This window comes from Podarcis melisellensis (genome assembly GCF_964234715.1).
Source record: "Podarcis melisellensis genome assembly, chromosome: 3".
Taxonomy (NCBI): domain Eukaryota; kingdom Metazoa; phylum Chordata; class Lepidosauria; order Squamata; family Lacertidae; genus Podarcis; species Podarcis melisellensis.
This window is the reverse complement of record NC_138530.1, coordinates 57672348-57696193: the sequence shown is the minus strand read 5'-3', so window position 1 is coordinate 57696193 and position 23846 is coordinate 57672348. Positions and strand designations below refer to the sequence as shown.

Below are 23846 nucleotides of genomic sequence, written 5' to 3'. Positions count from 1 at the left end.
CCTGAAGCATTTGTAACCTGAAGCGTCTGTAACCCGAGGTACCACTGCACTGATAGAAGTAAAAAAATACAGAGAGGATACTTCGTTTTAAAGTAAAAAAAATACAGAGAGAATGCTTCGTTTTATACCATAGCTAGAAGTAGCTATATAATGTGGGGAAATAAAAAATGACATCAAAGAAACCTAGAAAGGCATCTGGTTTCACAAGCTACGCTACAGGCATTTTAGGAAATGAGCAATTCCTTAACTTGAAAGAATTTTATTTTTTAAAAAGTAGTACATTGTGGTTTGCTTTGTTTCATAATAGTTTAATGCAGGATTATTGCTGTATACTTGGCTGGAATATTCAAGTCACAGGGCTCATTGTTAAACTGATTTTCACCTTGTGTTTTGATCTGATGGACTAACTTCAATTTACATTTTAATGCCTTTTCAAATGTGTTGTATGTAAAATATCACTGGCCTTGAGTTTTTATAGTTCAAAAAATTCAAGTCTACATGTAATTAATCCAATAGTCAATGTAGCATATAGCACTTTTTACAAAGTATGTTCTGGGAATTCTGGGATTTCTTGACCAGTTTAGCAGTGAGAAGATCTAATCTAGTGGAAAACTGAAAACCACAGGTATAGTCTCTGAAGCTTTAACATTATATAGCATGGGTAACTAGTCTGTGGCCCTCCAAACGTTGTTGGATTACTACTCCCAATAACCCCTAATCATTGACAATTGGTTGTTCTGCGTGGCGCTGATGGGAGTTGAAATTGGGACTGGGCCACATTATTACTCTAGTGCAGGGGTGGCTATATTTCTAGATAAGTTTAAATTTTAGAGCTGCTTTTCTAGTAACAGTACTAGATTGTTATTTAGCATTGCTATGAATTGTCCAGGCGCTCCCAAATTACAGAAATTTCAATAGTCTTAGCTGTTACATTGCAATTATTTTGAAGAATTTCTCTGAAGTATTTTGCTGTGTTAGCTGATGATTGCTGCATACAACAAAACTCTTATTACTTCCACTACTAGTCCTTCAATCCTAAAAAAAAGCTCAACAACTCTGGCCCTCTTTGAAAAAAGTTTGGACACCACTGCAGGATGTTAGTCCTGCACTTCATGTGTATGACTTCAGCAATCTAATGTTCTAGTCAAAGTAGAAAATAACAAGATATATATTTTATACATGTGTTTTAATGCAGTAGTCTTACTAAGTCTAAAAACTGGATTCATTTTTTGCTTATAGCAAAGCCTTTATGGAGTGCAGATCCCGTTCATTAATGTCATATCTGATTCTCATTTTATTATAAATCAAGTTTGTCATTGCCTTGTAAAATCAAATGTCACCTTTTCAGTTGTGCATAGTTGGTGAGATGTTGATGAATGCTGATTTACACCAGGAGAATTCTCTGTTCTTGACTAATAGTACATTTTTAATATAGCATGATGTGAAAGTTTTATAATTTTCATCAGATAGGAGGTTGACCGATTATCACATGATGCAATTCCAGTTGACCAGTCAGACTTCCAAAATCAATTGTATAAGAAACATTTTGTAGGCTAGCTCACGTCCACATGCATTGATTATGGCAATTGAATCTTGATACAAAATGCATGCTAGCTAAAAAGATCAAAGAGTACATTGCTGTAGGGAAGCATAGCATTGAAACAAAGTCATTATGAAAATTGTGTCTTTCACCAATACTGCAGACAATTGTACCCTTGTAAAAAGATACAGGTGTTCTCTTCAGTTTAACAGACTATAGTACACCAAAAGCAATTGGAAATATATATATATGTTTTTCTCATTTGCACCACTGTACTATACCATTGTATTAGGTTTTCAATAGCAGTTTTAAACCAAACAAAGTAGGTTTAAATAGTTGAACTGCTTTCGCAACACACGTAAAATGATTTGTTAAAGAAAACTATCTTCAGAATCAGTGTTACAGTTTTGCATTAAAATAGTATTTTATCACATTATTTAATCACATGAACTATGGTGGAGTATTTAAGCAATATTTGAATGAAATTGTTAAGATTTCTGCTTATTGCTTTGAATAAGTTCTGATTTCCCCTCCTTTGATCAGGCAATCCATTCTGTAGCTTGGCACCACGAAGGAAAGCAATTTATCTGTAGCCATTCGGACGGAACCTTGACTATATGGAATGTAAGGAATCCTACCAAGCCATTTCAGACAATCACTCCACATGGTAAGTTCAAAATGGAAGTGTGTTCTAGTCAACATTGTATATACATTATGCTTTAGAGTGATTTGCAGGCTAAGTCATCTAAACTGCTTACCGGTGGCTGCTACTTCATGCCACTCTATTCTTGAGGACCATGTGCTGAAAGAAGGTATTAAACTGTACCATATATTTGCAACTCTGCTGCTGCTTATATCACCTGCCTTGTCTCCTGGCTTTGAAAGGATTGGCTTTGAAAGTCCATTGCTTTGGAGGCGAAGTGTGGAGTTGTTTATTAATCTAGGCAGTATTGCAAAAGAAAACTAGTTCAGGTGCACCTCTTGTGTCTCAAGATAGAATAGGACCAGGCAGCTTTTTCTGGTTACGTATTTTATTAGGGTTGCGAACTAGCTCAGTAAGGGGCAACAACCTGGTCTCCTCCAGTGGTTTCAACAAATGCTTAATGTGCAGAAGGCAGCAGGTGAAGGTTTTCATGCCGTGGAGCTAAACACTGATGTCTGCAGAGCTGCTTCAAAAGTTAGCTTTCCTGGCTATTATGGGCATGCCAACTACTAACCTAATTTGTGAGGGGGTGGAAGGAGTCAGCATATATCAAACTAGCACAACACTATTGTAATCCAAGATTACTTTCACCCTAAGTGCAGGCACAGTAGTACATTTATCATAAGATTGCCAGGGAAAATCCAAGGCTACACTGTTGTACACATTTGTGTACACCTTTCACAACTTTAGGAATTTTGTTGTGTTGTATGATCATAATCTTACTATTGTATGTCTAAAAAGATGTCTGCAGTGGCGCCTTATCAGACTTAAGCATTGATGTAAAAATGTCTAGGTTTTACCTGCTTTGCAGTGCTTTGCAGTTTTGTATAGCTTTCTTAGAAATTAGCAGAACATGTAATTAGCCTATTAGCCCTGTAAAGGTTCTCACTATTTATGTAAATTAGTAACTGTAAAAGGTTCTAATCAGTTTATACAGTGTTTATATAGTGGAGATGATTTTTTGTGAAACAGGCAATTTGCTGGTCAAACCTGCTTTCTTTTAAAATATATCACGACCAAATGTTGAAATAAAGTAGTTTTTCTGACAGCAATACAATGAAGGGGAAAGAATTCTTTATTCTTCATAATTCTCCAACTCAGTCCTGTGCATGTTTATGTGGGAGTAAATCCCATTGACTTCAGTGGATTGAGACTTTCTCCCAGGTAAGAGAGCACATGGGGTGTTGGTTATTACTGCCAAATATCTACTGTTTATAAGAGAAGCAATTGAGTTATTTGCATTAAATCTGCAAGGATAGTATGATGTACACTTGGTAGTGTTTATATAACCTTTTAAATATATGGGACTATTCTTAAGATTTTGGTGTGATTTCTGAGATTTATCAAATTATTTTTAAATGTAAATAAGAAAATATTTTGTTTTAGGAAAGCAGGTAAAAGATGGAAAGAAGCCAGAGCCTTGTAAACCTATTCTTAAAGTGGAATACAAAACTACCAGAGCTGGGTAAGAATTAGGAAACAGTTACTTAACTTTGTTTTGGATATTTGTAGAGAAAAAATAAGGACTTTGCAAGGCAAAATAATCTAAACAGCTCTTGAAGTACTTCCATGATTTTAAAATGTGACAAACCCACCACCACTTTGTTTATTCATGAAACCTTAAGTTCTATTCAGCGTTGTTGTTGTTGTTACTGCATAAAAGTAGACTGGAAGCAAATATGATTGTGAAAGTAAATGTTTTCTCAAACTTCCATGCACTTTGTTTTCATACAACCTTCATGCAAAAAATATTTATTTGTTAAAATTAATTGAATGAGAAATCTCTTAAATTCTTGCAACAATTTAAATTACAGATTTGTTATATGTAGGTGTGGAATATACATTAAAACCATTTGCTGCTGTAGTAAAGTGGATGTTACTTTGGGCAGGAAATATGTCATTGTGCATACACAAGGGGGAAACTGGTTTCAGATACACAGAAAAACCTCAAGGGAAAATTTAACACTGAGCTGGGGGTAGTGGAAAGTAAAACAGAGGGAGCAAAATTAACATAAAACACCTTACATTTTACAGTAATCTGGAAGTGGGAGAGGCTAAATGATTAACCAGAATTTCTTCCCAGTTTAGGATTTGATGAGTTTTTGAGGGCTCTTTGACCCCTGTCATGGGTTGAATTGCAGAGGAAGTGATTTTTATTTAATCCTAACTTATTTCACACATGTGCAGGCTCTGCATTGTCCTTGCAAGTTTAAAGAATCCTAGAATAAGGAAAGGGAATGGAATTGGGGTGTGGCATGCTTTTTAACCTGTCAGATTTCCATACATCATGTGCAGGGGAAATAAATTATTCCCACACTACTGTTCAGATTCAGGATTACGTTCAGATTTATCACAAATATATCACTTTGTGGGTCTCCATTTGTATGTAGTACATATCTAAAAGAGAAAATAGTGAGTCTTTATTGCACGAGGTCCACAAGATCTCGCTGGAGCCTGCTGCTGCAGCCACTTGTTGCTTCTCTGGTGATGGTGGGTGGGGCGTCCTCCCTGCCATGGCAGAAGTGAGGAGAGACAGTTGCAGCAGCTTCCAGGGAGACCTTGTCAGAACCTGTAAGCTGTCACTGCTTCTTCTCTCTTCTCTGGTGGCAAGGGGATACAGCGCCAGAGACACGAGAAGTGGCGGCTTCCTGTGAGATCTGACAAAAGGTTTGCGAGATCTTTCCAGAAGCTGCTGTCGCTTTTCCTGCAGAGGCAGGTGGTGCACTCGTGGAGACACTGACCTTTGGATTCTGCTGCCCGAGGCAGCTGTCTCAGTCCACATGGTGAATGGGCTGGTCCTACCTAAAAGTGAATTTTGAGTTTCACACTTGTATGGCACATCCAAGGAAGAAAAAACAAGTTTTAGTAAGATTAGTTGCATTCCTTGGCAGCATTTTGCATATGCATCTTTCTGAATAAGTGGGGAGGTGTACTGAATCCTTGATAATAGTTTGTCCAACTGCTTAAAATATGGTTTAAAAGACAAGCAAGTGCCTCTATTTACACAGATCAACACAATGGGAATGGATTTCTTCAGCTAGTTGTTCAGTGTGTTGGGCAAACTTGTTTTCTTGCACAACTCTTAAGCCAAGCACACTTAACACAGTATATTGTTAATATAATATAATAATAATATAATATAATATAATATAATATAATATAATATAATATAATATAATATAATAATAATATAATAGTGGTATATTGTGCCGCATATACAGTGTAGAGTGCTATTGGTTACTCTCTTGATCTCAGATGATAAGTCTCCTAATGCTGTCTCTCATAATCTTAACTGTTTGTTTTTTCTTTCTTTCCAGAGAACCTTTCATCATCTTGTCAGGTGGCTTGTCATATGACACTGTAGGAAGAAGACCCTGTTTAACAGTTATGCACGGAAAGAGCACTGCTGTTTTAGAAATGGATTATTCAATAGTTGATTTTCTAACCCTCTGTGAAACTCCATACCCTAATGGTAGGTTCTGGGGAAAAAATTCTTCCCACTTGTTTGACTGCTTAAAAGCAGTTTTTTGCTGCAGCAATTCCAGAATTTTATTTACTGTTTATATGATTTCATGGCAGGGTTGGGTGGGGCCATTTCTTCTAAAAGGTTCCTCAAAAATGTTGAAAGATCGTAGATAGTTTTTGAGTAATCTGAGGAGAACTTACATATCTCTAGTACCATCCTATCTGGACAGCAAGATAGCATTTATGAGAAAGAGTAGTCCTCATATTCTGGAATGTCTTCCATGGGCTGGTGGCTGTGCTGTCTAATGCATAACCTAATTTTTTTGCGTGTACATTTTTCTTTTGATTAAAGATGCTCTCAGGTGGGATGTGAGCTCCCTCTAGTGCTTACAGACAGGATTGAAGCTAAATTAAAGTTGTGCTTCCAAGCAGCCAACCCCCACCAGTTTAAACGCCTCCCTTCATGCAGAGAAGTCTCCATCTCCCTTGGCTCAGGCTCCCTTTTTTGACTGTTCCTGTCAACTGGTCTTGGTTGTTTGTGGTTGTTCCATGTGTGTGTGGAATTGTTTGTGTGTCTGCCTCAGGGTTGTTTTTGTAGTAGTTTAATGTTTGTGTCCTGGAGGGCGGTGAGTTGATGGGTTGTGAGTTTGCTGTTTTGTTCACTCAGCTAGCCTTGTTTTTCCTCTGTTGTCAACTCTACCACTTCCCACTCTGTTTCATACTGTACTTTGCCCCCCTCCACCCCCAATGTCCCACACAACTTCACCTATTTAAAATAAATTCTTTTTCACTGATTATTATTTGCACTGATTTTGAGCTTTTCACCCCTTTTGGCTTATTGGAGTGTATTTCCCTCAGCCAGGTTCCTTGCAGTTTGTTGTTGTGCGCATAGTTCTTTAGGCTGAACATGTTTGCCTTTGCTGAGGCTCTCTTTTGACAGTGTGTGTTCCAGCCTACGCTTCCAGGGTTACCCACCCTATCTATTGTCACCTTGGGCATGTCCCACCTGACAGGAAAAAGAACTGTTGGACTGTAAAATATATTTTTCATTACTCTGGGCTACCTAGTTTTTTCTTGATGTGGTCTAACTGACTCTACTTCTACACTGCTTCATACATCTAGAGAAGCCCTGAGCAGTGTATGTTCTTGTTGGTGTTACTTGTTGCTATTTTTATTCTTGTGTTAAATGTGGGTGGTGGCAGCTTGGACAGTTGTGTAAAACCCTGTAAGAGCTCGAAGGAGCTTAGATCCCAGCTGAGAGCATATTTTCCCTCAAGCACACTTTTTATATAGGTAAGCCCAGTGGCTCTTTTTAGTGTGATATGGGGGCTTTTGAGGTGCCTAGAACCTTCTCAAGTAACCCCCTAATTTTTCCACTGTTATATCTGTTCATGTATCCCCCCCCCCCAGCAACTTCTTCTTCCTAACAAACTGGTTCTCAGCCAGTCACAGATCTTCTTCTTCCTAACAAACTGGTTCTCAGCCAGTCACATATTGTGAATATGAGGATGTCACAATACCAAACAGACAATCATATTTGTTGTTGTAGCTACATCACATATGTTTCTCAGAATTGGCAACAGCAATGCTTCCTGGGTTTCATTGCTGTCAATGGCTCTGGATGGCAGGCTTATTGTTTACTGGAGAAGAAATCATCCACCAAATAAGATGAATGAGACTTTGCAGGACTCATCCCCAAAGTCATCAGCAGTGGAGGCCCCTCTTCGCTTGCATACTCCGTGGGTCTCTGGAGTGGGGAGCGCCTTCTATTTGCCACTTTCTTCGATGTTGTTCTGCAGGCAGATGAAGACACTCTTGTCCTATTGTATTTTTCAGAGTTAATTCCTGCTGAAGTCCTTAGATATTTTATGGCCGTTTAGTCATTTAATTGCTCAGTGGTATTGTACACTACGTTGGGACTACTGTTTAGGAAACAGTTACAAAGATTTGGTGAAAACATATATATATATGTTTATGGCATTAATCTGTTTCCCTCCCATGTTGCATTAAGCATCAAAATATTAAATCAGCAGTGAATCAATGTTTGCTTTTATTAAATTATTAATTAGGCTTCATCTTTGGTTGCATTGTTGTCTCTGTCTTAGATTTCCAAGAGCCATATGCTGTGGTCGTTCTTCTAGAAAAAGATTTAGTACTTATTGATCTTGCACAAAATGGGTAAGAATTCAGAATATAATGAGGTTATATAAAGGTGTGTTTCTCGTAGCTGTCATGGATGGAGTTTACCAATCAAGGTTGTTCCATTTAACAAAACTCTAAGTTTTCTATTGTGATTTGCTTGTAAATAGCCCCTGAGTGTGTGTGTATTCCTAATGGTGAATGAAGAAATGAAGATAACTCACAGTGAATTCTTCTTTACAGTAATTCAGTGTCCACATTTGTCTATCATGCTAAACTATAACATGATCTCCTCCTCCTGTGTGACCAGGACAATTCCAGCAGCTTTTGCTTCACCACAGTTTGATAAACACACTTCTGGGTCCAGATGTTATAGCAAGCTGCACTTAAAGGCAGAAGCTTCCAAACACATAATCCTGGCCATGCAGGAAGAGGATTGGGAAGTACCCAAGGCCGAGGCTCACTGTAGTTTGTACCTCTTCATTTTTGTAATTCTATGAACCAACGTTCAGCAAGATGTGTAAACTTGGCCAGTATGGCACACTGTGTGATGATTCAAACACTTGATATACCTGATAGGAGGAACATAGCTATGGCTATGCATTGTGTTGTAGCTGCTAATTTTCATTTTAAAGATAATTTTTAGTTATACATAAAATTAGGTTAGATCTTTTAATGACAGCAGGAGTTCATATTAGGGTTGGGATATTACAAGATAATTTCTGAAAATTCTTGATTTTTGAGATTAGCAGTTCACCAGCATTCTGTTGAAGTGATAATTTTTTGTAGAGTATATTTCACAAGCAGTTTACAATTAAATCTTTACTAATGTGTTTCAAGTATACTAGTATTCCAAAGTGATTTATATTTATTCACATAGATTATAAATATTTGAGCTCCTTTCCCCTTTGATGCTTTACTTTTTACTCCCTTGTATTCATTTACTATTTTTTTCTTTTTTTGCATTGACATTTTTATCATTGTTTAATACCACCTTGGGAGAAAGTGTTGCATACTACAAATTTTATTTATCAGCTAACTAACTGCTTTCATGTTTTCATCCCTTCATTAAAGGTATCCTATATTTGAGAATCCCTATCCCTTGAGTATACATGAATCTCCAGTTACCTGTTGTGAATATTTTGCCGATTGTCCTGTGGACCTTATTCCAGCACTTTATTCAGTTGGGGCTCGCCAGAAACGTCAAGGTTATAGTAAAAAGGTACCAAAGGGAGTTAATATCTTTATTACTAAGCAACAGTATTCCATGTGTTTGGATTTAATCAGCTTGTTTGTTTTAAATAGGAATGGCCTATCAATGGTGGAAACTGGGGTTTGGTCACACAGAGTTATCCAGAGATCATTATTACTGGGTAAGTAATAAGACTACATTAGTTTGGACAAGGCTGCCAAGGTAAATGTGGGGATATGCATAATTTATGCATCATTATTCATAAACTGGTATATTGTAACCTACACATATTTTAGGGTAATTTAGATAATAATTGTCTGTCATGCTTAAAGTAACATTATGAACTAATTTGAGGTGGATAAAAGGCATTGCTTGCCCCTTTTTGGGGGAGGAGAGAAATGTATTGGGAGAAAAGAAAAGAAAAAGACTTACAGCCCCCAAAACCACCTGCTGTATGACATTTCACTGGCATTTACCATCAGCTTTTATTAGAAATATAAATGTAGAGTTAGGGCTAGTGTTGAAAATTATAACAGCGGAAAAGATTACTGTATGATCCTTGATCTGAGGCTAAAATTGCATTGTGGAGGACAGGTAATTATGGTGCAGAGGGATATTTTTCTGATTTCTATCATCCTAATGTATAACTGAAGAGTTAAAATGAGCAAGCTAGTAAAGATTTCCCTGGTTACTTGAGAGCGACAGTGGGGATACTTCTCCAGTGGCTCTCAGCCTCCACCTTTCTTTGCAATAGCGTACACATTTGTAGCCATGTGTGTATCAGGCATTTAAAACATTTAAGTAAGGTCAGCTGGTGGTCTGAGTTATTTTAAATGTTGTATAATTTATCTAATGAAGTTTTCTTGGACGTATGAGGTGCTAGCCAATTTGAGCAGAGAAAATCTGAAAAATCAGCATGTATATCTGTGAATTAAAAAATATCTGTTGCTTGCTGTTATCTATTGCATGTGAAACATTTCAGACACTCAGTGAGTTCTGTGGGTGGTTACTGTGAATAATATGTTGGCAATAATGCTGGCTTTTAAGTAGTGTTGGTGTTGATACTACTACTACTTTTTGTTTTTCTTTTCAACATATCAGAAAAACAAAGATTATTTGTTACTTGTTTGATAGATTATGGGAATGGTTTTCAACATATACTGTACTCTCTCTGTCTAGATCCATAGTCCTCAGACAAAGAATATATATATATTTTTAAAAAATAATTATATAAAATATGGGTAGCCAATGTTGTTGAGTGACAACTTGCATGTTAGCTGGGGCTGATGGGAGTTGTAGTTCAACAACATCTGGAAGGTAACACTTGGGCTATCATGTTCTAAAGCAACATCTAAGACACAAGTGAATTTCAGAATTTTTAAACCATGCACATCAATATTAAAAGATGAACGGAACTAAACTGTTTTAAAATTAGAAAAGCACTCATAAAACCAAATCCTATCATACTTCTCTTAGTGAGGTAGTAAGGAGAATTAGCATTTGCCCTCATGAGATGACACCAGCTGTTGGTGTTGCAATGCATGTGGGATGGATTTGCAGCACAGTCCTATTCACATTTATGGAAAAGTAGGTCCTGCTGAGTTCATTGAAGCTACTCACTAGTAAATGTTCTTAGGATTACAGCCTTAGTTGCACTGGAAATCATTTGGTTCTATAGAGCAAAATAAAAAACCTACAATCTGATGCCCCCTCTCACTCTGTTAAGAGAGGGCAAAATCCATTATTCATCCCAAATTATAAAGTCACCATGACAAGAGGTTGAGTTTAGCACCAGTCTTGGTGGTGTCTTCAAGTACAACTCTTTACCTCTTCCATATAAGTGAATGTCTGTTATTTACTTCTGTTGGGAAATGTAAAACTCTACATTTAGCAACATGATTATAGAGTATCATGCCCATTATGCTTGATACTGTATGACTTAGGCAGCACCAATGAGATCTTCTTGGAAGTATTAAATGTCTCCTCATTCAGAGTACACATAGATGCATTGTATCTTCCTAGGACTTCCTTCAGCAAGCCTTCCCTCAACATGCAGCTCACCTATGATAGGCTAATACTAAGAAGAAAATAGGAGCATATGGGTTTGTTATATCAATTTAACATCACTAACTAAATCTCATCGGCCTTGCTATTCCTTTTCTAAAGAGATTTTGCTTTTAAAAATTCTTGTTTTGATAGGCATGCAGATGGATCGATCAAGTTTTGGGATGCCTCTGCAAGTGAGTGTTTTGCTAAGTTATGGAAGAATTGTTTAAAAAGTGCTGCTGCGAAACTGTTGCCTTATAGATGACATCTTTTGGGGTTTACTTGCCTTGTTTGCTCAAATCTGCTGTACTTAATTCCCACTGGAATGAATGGTCCTAAATTAGTTGTGACCAGGAACAGCCAGCATCTGCAGAACTGCCTCTCCCATAAGAGGTGGCACTGCTTCTTACCAGATTGCTGTAGGGGATGAGGCAGGGTGGCTGTGAGGTTCAAGCTGTAAAGGCACACCAGCAGGAGAACCGTATGGGCTCTGCTAGTGTGCCCTTAACACCACAATCCCTCTGCCCTGCCTCTGTGACTAAATTGTCTGCTCAGCTGAAATAGGACTTGAGTGTAATTAACCTCTGAGCCAAAAGTTTGATATGAAAGACAGGAAGTGAGAAAGGTGATGGAGGAGATGAGGTTTCAAATCATACATGATAGTTAATTGATATCTCATAAGCAACCCGTATCACCTCCTTGAAACACAAATTGAAATCCTGGAGCATAGAAGGTGCTGTAACACTATTTTTGATTATATATTTTGTCTTAATGCCATTTCATAATTGAGGGCACAATCCTTCTCTGCATAAGGGAAGGCTGCCAAGCCTTTCTGCTTCTGTGCCCTTTGGATTCTGGCCATAATACACAATGCCCAGGATCCAAAGGACTGCATGCAATGATTTGCATATAAATTATCAGGCCCCTCCTCACCCTTGTCTTCCCACTGAAGTTCCTCAACATCCTGAAAAGTGTTATATTTTGGAACCACATGTGTGCGGAATGCAAATTGATATCTATCTCACTAGCAAACATGCACACATCACCCGCAGAGGAACTTTCAATCAGCGTGAATGGAAATGTGAGCACTGTATTACCATTGTTTCAGAATGGCCTTATTTGAACAATATTTTTGTTTATAAAATTACGTTGGTTTGTACATTTAACTATCTTTATTTTTTATTTTATTCCTAGTAACATTGCAAGTGCTGTACAAACTAAAAACAGCTAAAGTCTTTGAAAAATCAAAAAATAAGGACGACAGACCAAGCACAGATATAGTAGATGAAGACCCATATGCCATTCAGATCATCTCGTGGTGTGCAGAAAGCAGGATGCTGTGCATTGCAGGAGTTTCTGCACATGTCATTGTTTACAGATTCAGCAAACAAGAAATTACAACAGATGTGATTCCGGTAATTGACAGTTATCTATATTGGACATGCATTTATATATTAGTTAATCCCTATATTTAGCCAATATATAAACTAGTATAAACTAGCTTGAACATTTTTTTGACTAGTTTGTTCCATGCTCAGTGGTTATGTCACTTTCTTGGGAATAGGACATTCTTGGGAATAGGATGTGCTGAAAACATTAGGCTTACTCATTACAAATACAATTAAAATTTAGCTGAAATCCATTTTATTTTGAAAATGATAAATTGAAATTAGATTGAACAATTTAATCTTGCATTAGATGCTTGCTTAAAGGTAAAATCTCATAGTAACTCCTTGGTCACATGTACTTTATACCTGGCCTTATGAAGAGAGTGCAGCTAATATTTTTATACAGGTTGGTTCAATTTTTTCACCCATTAAATCATAGACAGTGGTTGGAGGGTTTCATAAGTTGTTCATAATCAAATAAAAAAATTGATGGATGAGGCAGACTGTTGACCCATATCAGTAAATATTTGGGAGGGTTTGAGAACACCATAATGCTTTGGTTGTCTTCATCTAGATTTGAACAGGGAGGGTATAACTTGTTCATTATCTGTATTGCCAGTATAGTTCAGGCATAGGCAAACTCGGTCCTCCAGATGTTTTGAGACTGCAATTCCCATCATCCCTGACCACTGGTCCTGTTAGCTAGGGATGATGGGAGTTGTAGTCCCAAAACATCTGGAGGGCCAAGTGTGCCTATGCCTAATATAGTATCATGGTATTTGATCAAATTTTCTGGATCACTTGAGATGGATGTCCACAGTGCTCTTCAGCTATAGAGGGAGAATGTTCAGCAGTTCTTCTGAATATACACAATGTCGCCCAGCTTTATTTGTTTCCATCAAACCAAGAAACAATTGTTTGTGCATTTAATTAATGCCTGAACATATGTAGTTATGGACTGGATGAGCACTAACAAATTGAAGCTTATTCCTGATAGGAATGATGACAGGACCATGATGACAGGACAATCTAGGTCTATAAAGATGCTGCTATTTCCTCTCCTAGATGTGGTTACATTGCCTTTAAATGAGAAGGTGCACCACTCAGAAGTATTTCTTGATCCTGTGTTACTGCTCAGTTCTGAGGAGGTAGTCACAGCCCACAGAATCAGCTGCAAGTGTTTCTCTAAAACAGGAATGGCAAATCCGTGCCGTTCTAAATGTTATTTACCTGCAGCTCCCAGCATCTCTCAGGATAGTGTCAAACAAATCTTGGTACCTTATTGTCTGGTATTTGATTGATACATTGCAGCTTGATACTGTGGTTGAGGCCATCCACTTGTCTTTAATAAGAATTTTGGATTTAACTTTATGGAAGTTGTTGAGACCAAAGTAGTGAATTGGCAACTGCAAAATTTGCAGTGCAAAGAACTCTCGGACTGTGTCACGTCTTCTCCATTGTCATTTGCAGATGCTTGAAGTACGGCTATTGTATGAAATAAATTATATAGAGTCTCCAGATTCTGAGCAAGTGCCACCACTGCCTACTCCAGGCACAGGTTCCAACCCTCAGTCCATTGCTCCCCAGTCTCATCCATCCACTAGCAGCAGCTCATCTGATGGGCTTCGGGATAACGTCCCATGTTTAAAGTAAGTGTAAGGCTAGTATTTCTAAATACTGTATCTTACCTTCATAGACTGCTTAATCTTATTGTAGAAAAAACTTTTGGCTTTTGACATGTGCTGCTTTGGGATATGGTTACTCATACCTCCTCCTAGTGTATGCTTTACAAAGGTGCGCAAATAGAAGACACATGTATTGAGCTTGTATCAATGTACAAAGTAATTATATATTGCTTACAGGAGCCTATGAAACTACCTATGTGTTTCAATAGCTGTATTTGCCAAAGTTTGATATATAGCAACTGCAGCTTTTCTTAAAAAACAGCATGCCCATTCTCAGTCCTCCAGAGAGAACCGGATGCCAAATGCCCCCAACTACACATCTAACTTAGAATCTCCTGCCTTATCTCACTTTCCTGTACTGTTTCCTATTCCTTCATATTTGAGATAGAGAATAAGTTATGAGCCTGCAGATTCCTGGTTCAAATTTCAGTTGAGCCATGGACTCAAGAGATTAATTTAGGTAAGTTAACAACTCTCAAGTCTAGGTCACCAGTCATGACACGCCACCAAATTCTACTTTATTGAGACTTGGCAGAGAGCGGAACTAATTGCACTGTGAAATGCTCTTTCCTCTGCCATGTGTGAAGCATCATCTATCAGTTGCTTTAGACACTTAGACATACCATTTTGTCCTGGCTGTCCCTGACGCATAAGATTGGTCTCTGTTATTACTGAATTTCTGTTTCCATAAATGCTTTATAAATGCTTTAAATTAAAGAAAAATAAATAAATGTATAATAAGTATTGTGAGTCCTTATGATATAATGCTTAATTTTGCAACCACTTCAGCAAATTATAGTTTGCCATTTCATCTTAACTAAGCAAGCTCTGCTGTGTGCAAACCATCATTTACATGCCAGGATCGGAAAATATGTTAAAATGTGACTGATTAAGCAATTTATGTACACCCGGGACCAGGGTGGCGGGGTGGGAAAATGTGCTCTCCAGTGCTTGCATGTGATCTTTCTCACTATCAGAACACGGCCACTTACATTAAAAAGTCTCCCCCATATCATATGAATCTGTTCCAGAGTAAGCATTTGAAGCTGTACTAACTTGCAGTAAGAAATACAATCAGTCATGAAATATTCCCACTCTAGTAAAATTTATTGGCAGACTTCCACAAGGATAAATGTTGTCTACCTTTCCTGTATATTGCAGAGTTAAAAACTCTTCCCTCAAGCAGTCTCCAGGCTACCAGGTTGAGCTGGTTATCCAGTTAGTATGGGTGAGTGGAGAACCACCTCAGCAAATAACAAGCCTTGCAATCAACTCTGCCTATGGCTTGTAAGTATATTTGGTGCTGTGCTTTCTCTTCCTTAAATCCCATTGTCCTGTTGCAGAAAGAATATGACGTTACTGCTAAACTACTGGATTCATGTTGTTTTGATATGCTACTTGTTTCCATGTTTTCAGTAAAAAGGTACTTAAAGGGCCTTCTCATTTATTGTGGTATTCAGCCGCAAACACATTTCAGTCTTTGTCCAAGGTTCCCTTTCATTACAATAATGTTGTACCATCTTCGTATATTACATGGGGAAGATAGCTTCTGCTGTTAGATGTGTACACAGCACTTTCAGAAAAGTTGACAAATGGTTCTCAGCGTAGAACACAATCTTCTGTGCCATCTCTGATTTCTTGAATGTCTTGTATATTTTTAGACTACCAGCCGTTTTGTGAAGAGGCTTTTTTTTGTTTATATCTAGGCTAGGTGGACATTTTGGTTGTATCTAGGCTAGGTGGACATTCAGAAAGAATATGGGAGAATGCAATAATGTGCTGCTGTAACAAGTAAATTAGTCAATTGTCGGACATTAAAACAAGATGGTGAGAATGAAGTAATTGAACGTTGGATGTACAGTGGGGTATTCATTTGGGTAATTGTATAGCAGACAGTTAGATGATGTGGCTAAGACAATCAGACCAGCATATGAAACCTCTGGGTGAGGCATGGAGGTGTAAGACGTTTTGTAAAAAGTAGAAGTACAGAGTCATCAGTGGTGATGAGGCAAATCTCAAGTGTAGCAGCCAGGAATGGGGAAGATTATATTTTGGTATTCTTCTGCAGCCAGATGGTGGATTGTCTCAGCTCCTATTATATAGATGTGAAAATGCTTTTTTGGTTAATCGCAACAGTTCAGAATCAAAAGTCTCCTGTTGGTGTTTCCAGCTCATTCTGTTGTTTTTATCTTGCTTGTTGTTTAGAGTTGCATCTTATTATGTATTGTTCTTACTGCCTATTTACTTAAACCTGTTTTATAAGAAATAAATATTAATGTAAAACCATGCCAAACACAAATGCATGTCAAGGACAAACTAACAAGGCAGCTATTAGCTTCTTCCCGCACTGCAACAAAACAGTTACCCTTGAGTAAGCAGTGGACAGTAATCATTCTATGTCAGGTGGAGGTTTGCTATTTAGTAAGGCAATAGTCTATTGGTTTTATTCTCAACAACTACTACTAAAATAAATTGTTCTTTGAATAGTTTTTCATGCAAATTTTCATTTCTAAATGTTATATAAGAATATATTATAGATTTTGAAAAATAATCAGTTCAACTAATTCCTAAAAATGGAAAGTAAAATGTTGTACTTAACATAAGCATATATTTGGATATCAATCATTCATTGCCATCATATTCTTTCTAATAAATTTTCTTTCAGAGTAGTTTTTGGCAATTGTAATGGGATCGCAATGGTTGATTACATCCAAAAGACCACACTTTTAAACCTTGGCACCGTTGAATTGTATGGTTCTAATGATCCTTATAGGAGGGAACCCCGATCTCCACGTAAAAGCAGACAACCATCTGGAGGTAAGGTCATACACTTGATACTTGCTGATAAATTTTTGTATTGGTCTTCTACTTACCGGACCGCAAGCTGATTAGGAGTGCATGCGATTAGCTTTTTCTTTGAAAGTAACTTGCACAAACCAAAAGGTTTATATGTTGAGAATATTCTGTAGGGGCTTCTTTTTAGAAAACATCATCTGATTATGGTAGGCAAACAGTCTTCATTTTAAGAGTATTCCAGACTGCCAAATTTAGCATATATAATAAGCATACTACTACTTCTTCTTCTTCTTCTTCTTCTTCTTCTTCTTCTTCTTCTTCTTCTTCTTCTTCTTCTTCTTCTTCTTCACCCCATTTCCCCCAGCCACTGTGGGCAGCTTACAGAACATATAAAATCATAATAAAATGTCAAACATTAAACATTTCCCAATACAGGGCTGCCTTCTAAAAGTTGTGTAGTTGTTTATTTCCTTGACATGGGGGGGCCACATTCCACAGGGAGGGTGCCACTGCCTAGAAGGCCCTCTGCCTGGTTCCCTGTAACTTTACTTCTCACAGTGAAGGAGCTGCCAGAAGACCCTCTGAGGAGGACCTCTGTGACTGGGCTGAGTGATGGGGATGGAGATGCTCTTTCAGGTATACGGGGCTGAGGCTGCTTAAGGCTTTAAAGGCCAGTGCCAGTACTTTGAACTGTGCTTGGAAATGTACTGGGAGCCAGTGAAGATCCTTTAGGACCAGTGTTACATGGTTCCAGCGGCCACTCCCAGTCGCCAGTCTAGCTGCCACATTCTGTATTAGTTGTACTTTCTGAGTCACCTTCAAAGATATATTATTCTACTTCATTACTTTTTTATACAAAAAGTGTTATTCTTTACCAAGGTTTATGTGTTCACATCAACCATCTTCCATTGTCTTGCCTTTCCCTGTTTGAGATTTACTTTTCGTCTTCCTTTCTGCTATCACACCCTGTTATCATAAATGCCCTGTTAATTTATTCTGAACTAACTGCTTCACAGAACCACTCAGCACTTAACCCCTTCATTTTTTGACACAATTATTTCAGCATGCCGTATTTGATCTGTTAAGGTGTGTATTGGCACATGGAAGCAATCACATAAATTCAGCAAACCACAAGCCTAAAATTCTCAGAGGAGGAAGTGCATATGAACAGAAAATTTTAGAGTTGCTTCATACCTGAAGATGTGGACAAGCTGTTTGAAGAAGTGCAGCCAACCTGCTGCCCTTTGATGCTTGCCCACCTCGGCTTCTGAGAGCTAGCCGTAGATGGTTAGCTGGGTTTGCAATGAGTGATTAATGCTTCACTTGAGGAGAGGGACTGACCACCTGCCTGGAAGGACATGGTGGTGTGGCTCCTTCTTAGGAAGACATTTTTTGTCCCAGAAATGTTAAATCACTATTGCCCAGTACAAAATAACTAATTTTTGGACAACGCTTGAGAGGGTTGTGGCAGTACAGCTTTAGACATGCTTGGAAAAAACTCTTTGCTTAGATCCATTTTAGTCCTGCTTCAGGCCCAGTTATGATACTGAAGCCTCCTTGGACATCCTGGTTGATGAGATTTGTCAGGAGAGAGGTGAGAAGAGTGCAAGCCAGCTCATTCTCCTTGACCTCCCACTGTCCTTCTGGATCATCTCAGGGAGGTGGGGGTTGGGGGCACTGTACTTCAGTAGTTCCAATCCTTTATCCAGGGCTGTTTCCAGAAAGTAGTTATGGGAGGCTACTGTTATGTGCCATGAGAGTTGTCCTGTGGTGTACTGCAGTATTCTATTTTGTCGCTGGAACATCTATATGAAGCCACTGGGAACTGCCATCAGGAAATTTGGTGTCACCAATATGCAGATGATACCCAGTTCTGTTTCTCTGTTGCATATGAATTGGGAGAGGTAGTCAAGATGTTAGACTGATGCTTGGAGGTGGTGATGGGCTGTGTGTGAGCCAATAAACTGAATCAGAATCCTGAAAAGAAAGCAGTATTATGTGTCCCAGGTTCTTGATTCTGGGGTGTGGGGACCTGTCATGGTTGGGGTTGTACTTCCCTGGAAGTAGCATGTCCATAGCTTGGGGATGCTACTGAATTCAGCCTTGTCATTGGAGGCTCAGTTGGCCTTGGTAACTAGGCATGCCTTTTTCCAGCTCTGGATGCTTCACCCGTTACAGTCTAATTTGCACAGAGACAACTTGGCCACAGTACTCCATGCTCTGGTAACCTCCAGCAGCCAGACTACTGCCTGGGGCTCCCTTTAGAACTCACATAAGCCCTGTTCTAAAAGAGCTGCACTGGTTGCTGGTTTGTTTCAGGGCTCAGTTCATGGTGCTCACTTAGTTCCCAAATATCTGAAAGACCACCTCCTTTCCTACAGGCCTTCTTGGGTGTTAAAATCAGCGAGGTTGGTAGTTCCACTGTCCTTAGAGATATTGGGATGTGACCTGAGATGAGAGCATTCTCTGTGTGGAATACCCTCCCCACAGAAATATATCACTGTCACCTTCATTATACAGCTTTTTGTCATATGCTTAAAGACACCTGTTGTGAGCATAGTTTGTTTTAATCTTTTTTGGATGCTTTATTTTCTATTACCTTGGGACCTTTTAGTGTAACCAGCCCTGGGACCTTATAGTATGCAGTAACCACAGTACACCATTCTTCCACAGGAGGAAGAATGTGAAAGAAGTAAAAGTGTAGTGAGAACATGCTTCTTCCCCCAAGTGTTTGGGGATATATGTCTCTGCTTCAAATGCCATGTTTAATGTGGCACACTTCCTGTGAAGGTCGTTGGTTGAGTATTGGCTCCACCTGGTGGTTGAAGGTGGGGACAGAATTTGTGGGAAGTAGGCAGCTCCTAGTTGATTCTTGCCTTCATCAAAGTAGTCACATTGCTTTTGAGCTCCTGTTCTTTCTCTTCTCAGGTTTTCTAAATTCCACTTTTTCTTCTTTGTTCCAGTGTTTGCCTTCCTCTTAACTGTTTCTAAGCCATCCCACTCTCCCTTCAGTATACCAGGGCAGTATGGTTGTCACTCCTAACCTTCTCTCCTCCTCATGACTGCTCCAGCACTTTCTTCTCTCAGCCTGTCTCTTGTCACCTGAGCCCATCTTTCTTGGCTGTTTTCTACATTCTTTGCTGCCTGCATCTCTCCCATAAATAGAACCCCCTTGCCTTGCCTTCTTGCCTTTTTTCTCTCTCCTGATTTCACCAGTAACTGCTTCAGTGGAGGATGGAGGCAGGTTTGTTGGTATTTGAACCTCGGCGATTCTTCTTAGCTGTTTTGGACCACTGCACCTTCTGGTTTGGTGTGTGCTATGTATCCATGCCCCAGCATTCTGGCTTTCTGAAGAGTAGGGATGGCAGTCAGTGTGCTCTCTGGTGGCAATAGCCACGCCTCCTGCCCAAACTCAGCCTTTGAATAAACTTAAAGTGCCTGCTAAGGCAGCTTTTCCTTCTTCCTCTAAATGTAAGACCTTTGCTCGGCATTTGCCTCATAAACAAGCACTAAGCATCTCATAAGCAGCCCTTATCCATGGAAAGGGATGAATCCATTTATTATATCTGTGGACATTCTAGACCCTTAACAACATTTGCCTTCACCATTGCCTCGGCCTGATGGGTTTTATCTCTCATGACTCCCACTATGTGCCTTTGCTCTGCAATGGCCTTAGACTTCATTGCCCTCCTGCAGAACCTACCTCAGCACCATTTAAGGGGGCATCTGTTCTTGTTGAACCAAATTCCTTTACAAAGTCCATACCATTTCCTTCTACTTTTAAAAAAGATCCTGAAGGCAGAGAGAGACTCTGCCTCCTTGTAGTATAAAAATATGTTTCATAGTTAATTAATACTATAGTTTAGAGCCTATTAGTAGAGGTTCAGTAAACTGCTGTCTCCTTGGGCCTGGGCTTATTGTACACCATTCCTTGATTTCTGTTCTTACCTGGGTCCTTCATAAAATCAGGGAAGAAAAGCCACAGTGGTCCTTTTAGCTTCCTTCTAGCCTTGACGTCTGTGGCCGTTGGAGATCCTGATCACGGCAGTATATCCATGGCACCCTCTTTGCTGTCTGGATGTCAGAACTGCCTACTTCTCACAAGTTCTGTTCCTGCCTTTGACCATCAGATATGGAACCAATATTCAACCAATAACATTCATCAGGCACTGAAGATCTGTTCTTCTGGTAGTAACCAATGGAACTTTTTGTGTACTTATATGCAATTATGAATTACTACAATAGCCACATGGAACACTGCAAATGTTTCAGATATAAACTGCAATATTCCATGAATTACCATTTCGTTGTAAAACTATTTATGGCTGTTGAATAAGCAGCAATTCTGGCTCTTCCTACCTACCTTTCCTGGTAGTTCCATATTAAAGATGGTTAAATAATTGTAGTTTTATTAAAAGAATAAGTACAAATAAGTCTGGCTATTTTATAATATTAGTAATATATTCTCTTAAATGAAACAGTTAAACAGCTGAGTAGGGATAGGTTTGTTTTGTCGTTAAATTGTTAGTAGTATTAATGGGAAATTTTATAAATATTATGTAAGACAACAAGTAAATTATATTATACTGTGTGAATTCTGGCACATGCATGATTTGTTGTATTTCAGTTGCTGTCTAACAATTTCCCACAAATACATTGTTTTCTTGGATCTTAAAGTTTTTCTGCAGATTTTTTTTCTTTCTCCAAATATACTGTGTTGGTGTTTTTGTCTTTCCTTTCTCATTGCTTCAATAAGGCATGCTGGCTGTGGCTTCTTGCATGTGTGGCCTCTCTAACTTATATTCAGAGTCTGTGAAAAAACTTCGCACCTCTTATATAAGTAAGTCATCTCATAAGAATAAAGTGTTTTAACATCCAGTTGATTAGGTTATATGCATTCATCACCCTGAATATTTTACCATAGCTTTTACTTTTCAGCTTCTTTCACTAACATATCGGCAGAGATTAATTCTATATTAATATAATTATAGATTGTTACCTGAGATACTATCAATATGGAATATTGAGTACAATAAGATCCAGATTACATCCTTCATCTATTTTGCAAGCAACAGTAAAAGAAGTGGCATTAGTAGATAATAGAATACAAGTCACAAATGTGCAGTAGTGCCCACAAATGTGCACAAATGTGTGCAATGGTGTCCACAAAGCCCTTCATTGGTGCCCTTGGACAAAGGACCAAGACTCTGAACTTTCCTTTTTATTTTTAATAAAAAAGTAAATCTCTAACCCTCCTGGAAAGAAAGTTATGAAGCAAAGATATACAGGTACCCTTCTAAGCAATTTCTGTGAAATGAGCTAGCCTGGCTGCCTCTGTCAGTGCTTTTTAGCCAGCGAGTGAAGTCAGAGCTGTGATTGTTGAGTGTGTTGTATGGACACCAGACAATATTAGTATTGGTATTACAGTTAATTTATTAATCACCTTCTAAACCACTGTCTCAAGGTGATTTACATATAAATAATTTAAAATGGTTAAAAACACAAAAACAAATCAATTTAAAACAAACCTAAAACTTGTTATAAAGACCCATTTATCCAGCTGGAAAAGCCTTCTGTTTCTCCTTTCCATTTAGTGCACTTTTCCTGCTTGTCTTATTTGCTAGTAGTCCCTGGAGTCTTCGAAGTTTATCCTTCCTTTTTTCCTAGTGACCAGGATGCATCTTTCTTGTGGTGGGTTCTCCTGAGCTCAGATACTGCCTAGAAGTTATTTTCTGCAAATACTTCTACACAATAAGTGTGGGTGAATTTTAAAGCATCCCCTCCCTAAATGGCAAAATTCAAAATGTGAACTTTGCAAAAGAGGCTTAGGCGTGTCTCCTGCTGTGCTGGACTTAAAGCCAGGCACTCATTAAGAATTCACTGTATAGTTAAATTATGTTACAATATTATACATGTTGTACGTTTCATTCAAGTAAAAGTGATCTTAACTGTTCTTGGGGTGCCAGTGCAGACATGTCTGAACTACAAAGATGTAATTGCAAATGGCAGGGTAGAAGATGACCCAGCAGGGTGTGTGCTGGCCCCAGTATTGTACTGTGCATTTCTTAAAATTTCTATCTGTGTTGGTCTCCGGATTGATCTGTAATTCATGTTTTGAGCAGCTCTGTAAAATGTAGCTCTCTGTTCTCTCTTCACTATGGAGGGTAATGGAGGGCAATGCAATTCATTGGTTCTGTTCCTGCTCCTGGGGCTGTTTCCAGAGAGTAGTTTGGGGAGGACCATTGTTTGGCACCATGGGAGTGGAGCTGTAGGTTTCATCTTGTCCTCCATGCTATGTAACATCTATCTGAAAATGCTGGGAGCTCTCATCAGGGGTTTTGATGTGAGGTGTCACCAATATGTGGGTGCTAGACCAATGCTTGGAAGCAATAATGGGTGGGATGTAGCCCAATAAGTTGAAGGTGAATCCTGAAAACGCAGGTATTATGTGTTCTAAGTTGTTGAGTCCCGGACGTGGGGGCATGGCGTGTTCTGCACAGCTTGGGAGGGGAGGATAGTCCAGGATCCAGTATTGTCATTTGAGGCTCAGTTGGCCTTGATGCTTAGATATACCTCTTTCCAGCTTTGACTGGTTTACAGCTATAACCCCTTATGAACTGAGGTGGCATGATCATCATACTCCATCCACTGATAACTTCCAGGCTAGATTATTGCAATGCACTCTATGTGGAGCTGCCTTTGAAGATGACTTGAAAACTGCAACTGGTCCAAAATACAATAGCCAGGTTACTGGGATTTCATTTAGAACACACCTCTTTACTCTGGCCTTTGATACCTGAGATACATATTTTAGATGTAATCTGTTTTAACTGTTTTTAACAAGGGCCTTATGGTGAATGGTGTATAATAATAATAATAACAACTAATATTA

General features: G+C 38.7%; 1 protein-coding gene across 7 annotated transcripts in view; it reads left to right on the top strand.

The window, feature by feature from the left end:
• The window catches only part of STXBP5 (syntaxin binding protein 5), a 117051-nt gene that overhangs the window by 60602 nt on the left and 32603 nt on the right, over positions 1 to 23846 (top strand). For all 7 annotated transcript variants that reach the window (XR_014166723.1, XM_081905149.1, XM_081905148.1 and 4 more), the window contains 11 exons: positions 2084 to 2207; positions 3630 to 3708; positions 5561 to 5715; positions 7814 to 7886; positions 8922 to 9069; positions 9153 to 9220; positions 11239 to 11279; positions 12280 to 12500; positions 13944 to 14122; positions 15320 to 15445; positions 16824 to 16975. Coding sequence is in view for 6 of the 7 variants with exons in the window: in XM_081905149.1 (XP_081761275.1) it covers positions 2084 to 2207; positions 3630 to 3708; positions 5561 to 5715; positions 7814 to 7886; positions 8922 to 9069; positions 9153 to 9220; positions 11239 to 11279; positions 12280 to 12500; positions 13944 to 14122; positions 15320 to 15445; positions 16824 to 16975 (1366 nt within the window). In the remaining variant the exon portion in view is untranslated. The remainder of the gene's footprint in view (positions 1 to 2083; positions 2208 to 3629; positions 3709 to 5560; positions 5716 to 7813; positions 7887 to 8921; positions 9070 to 9152; positions 9221 to 11238; positions 11280 to 12279; positions 12501 to 13943; positions 14123 to 15319; positions 15446 to 16823; positions 16976 to 23846) is intronic.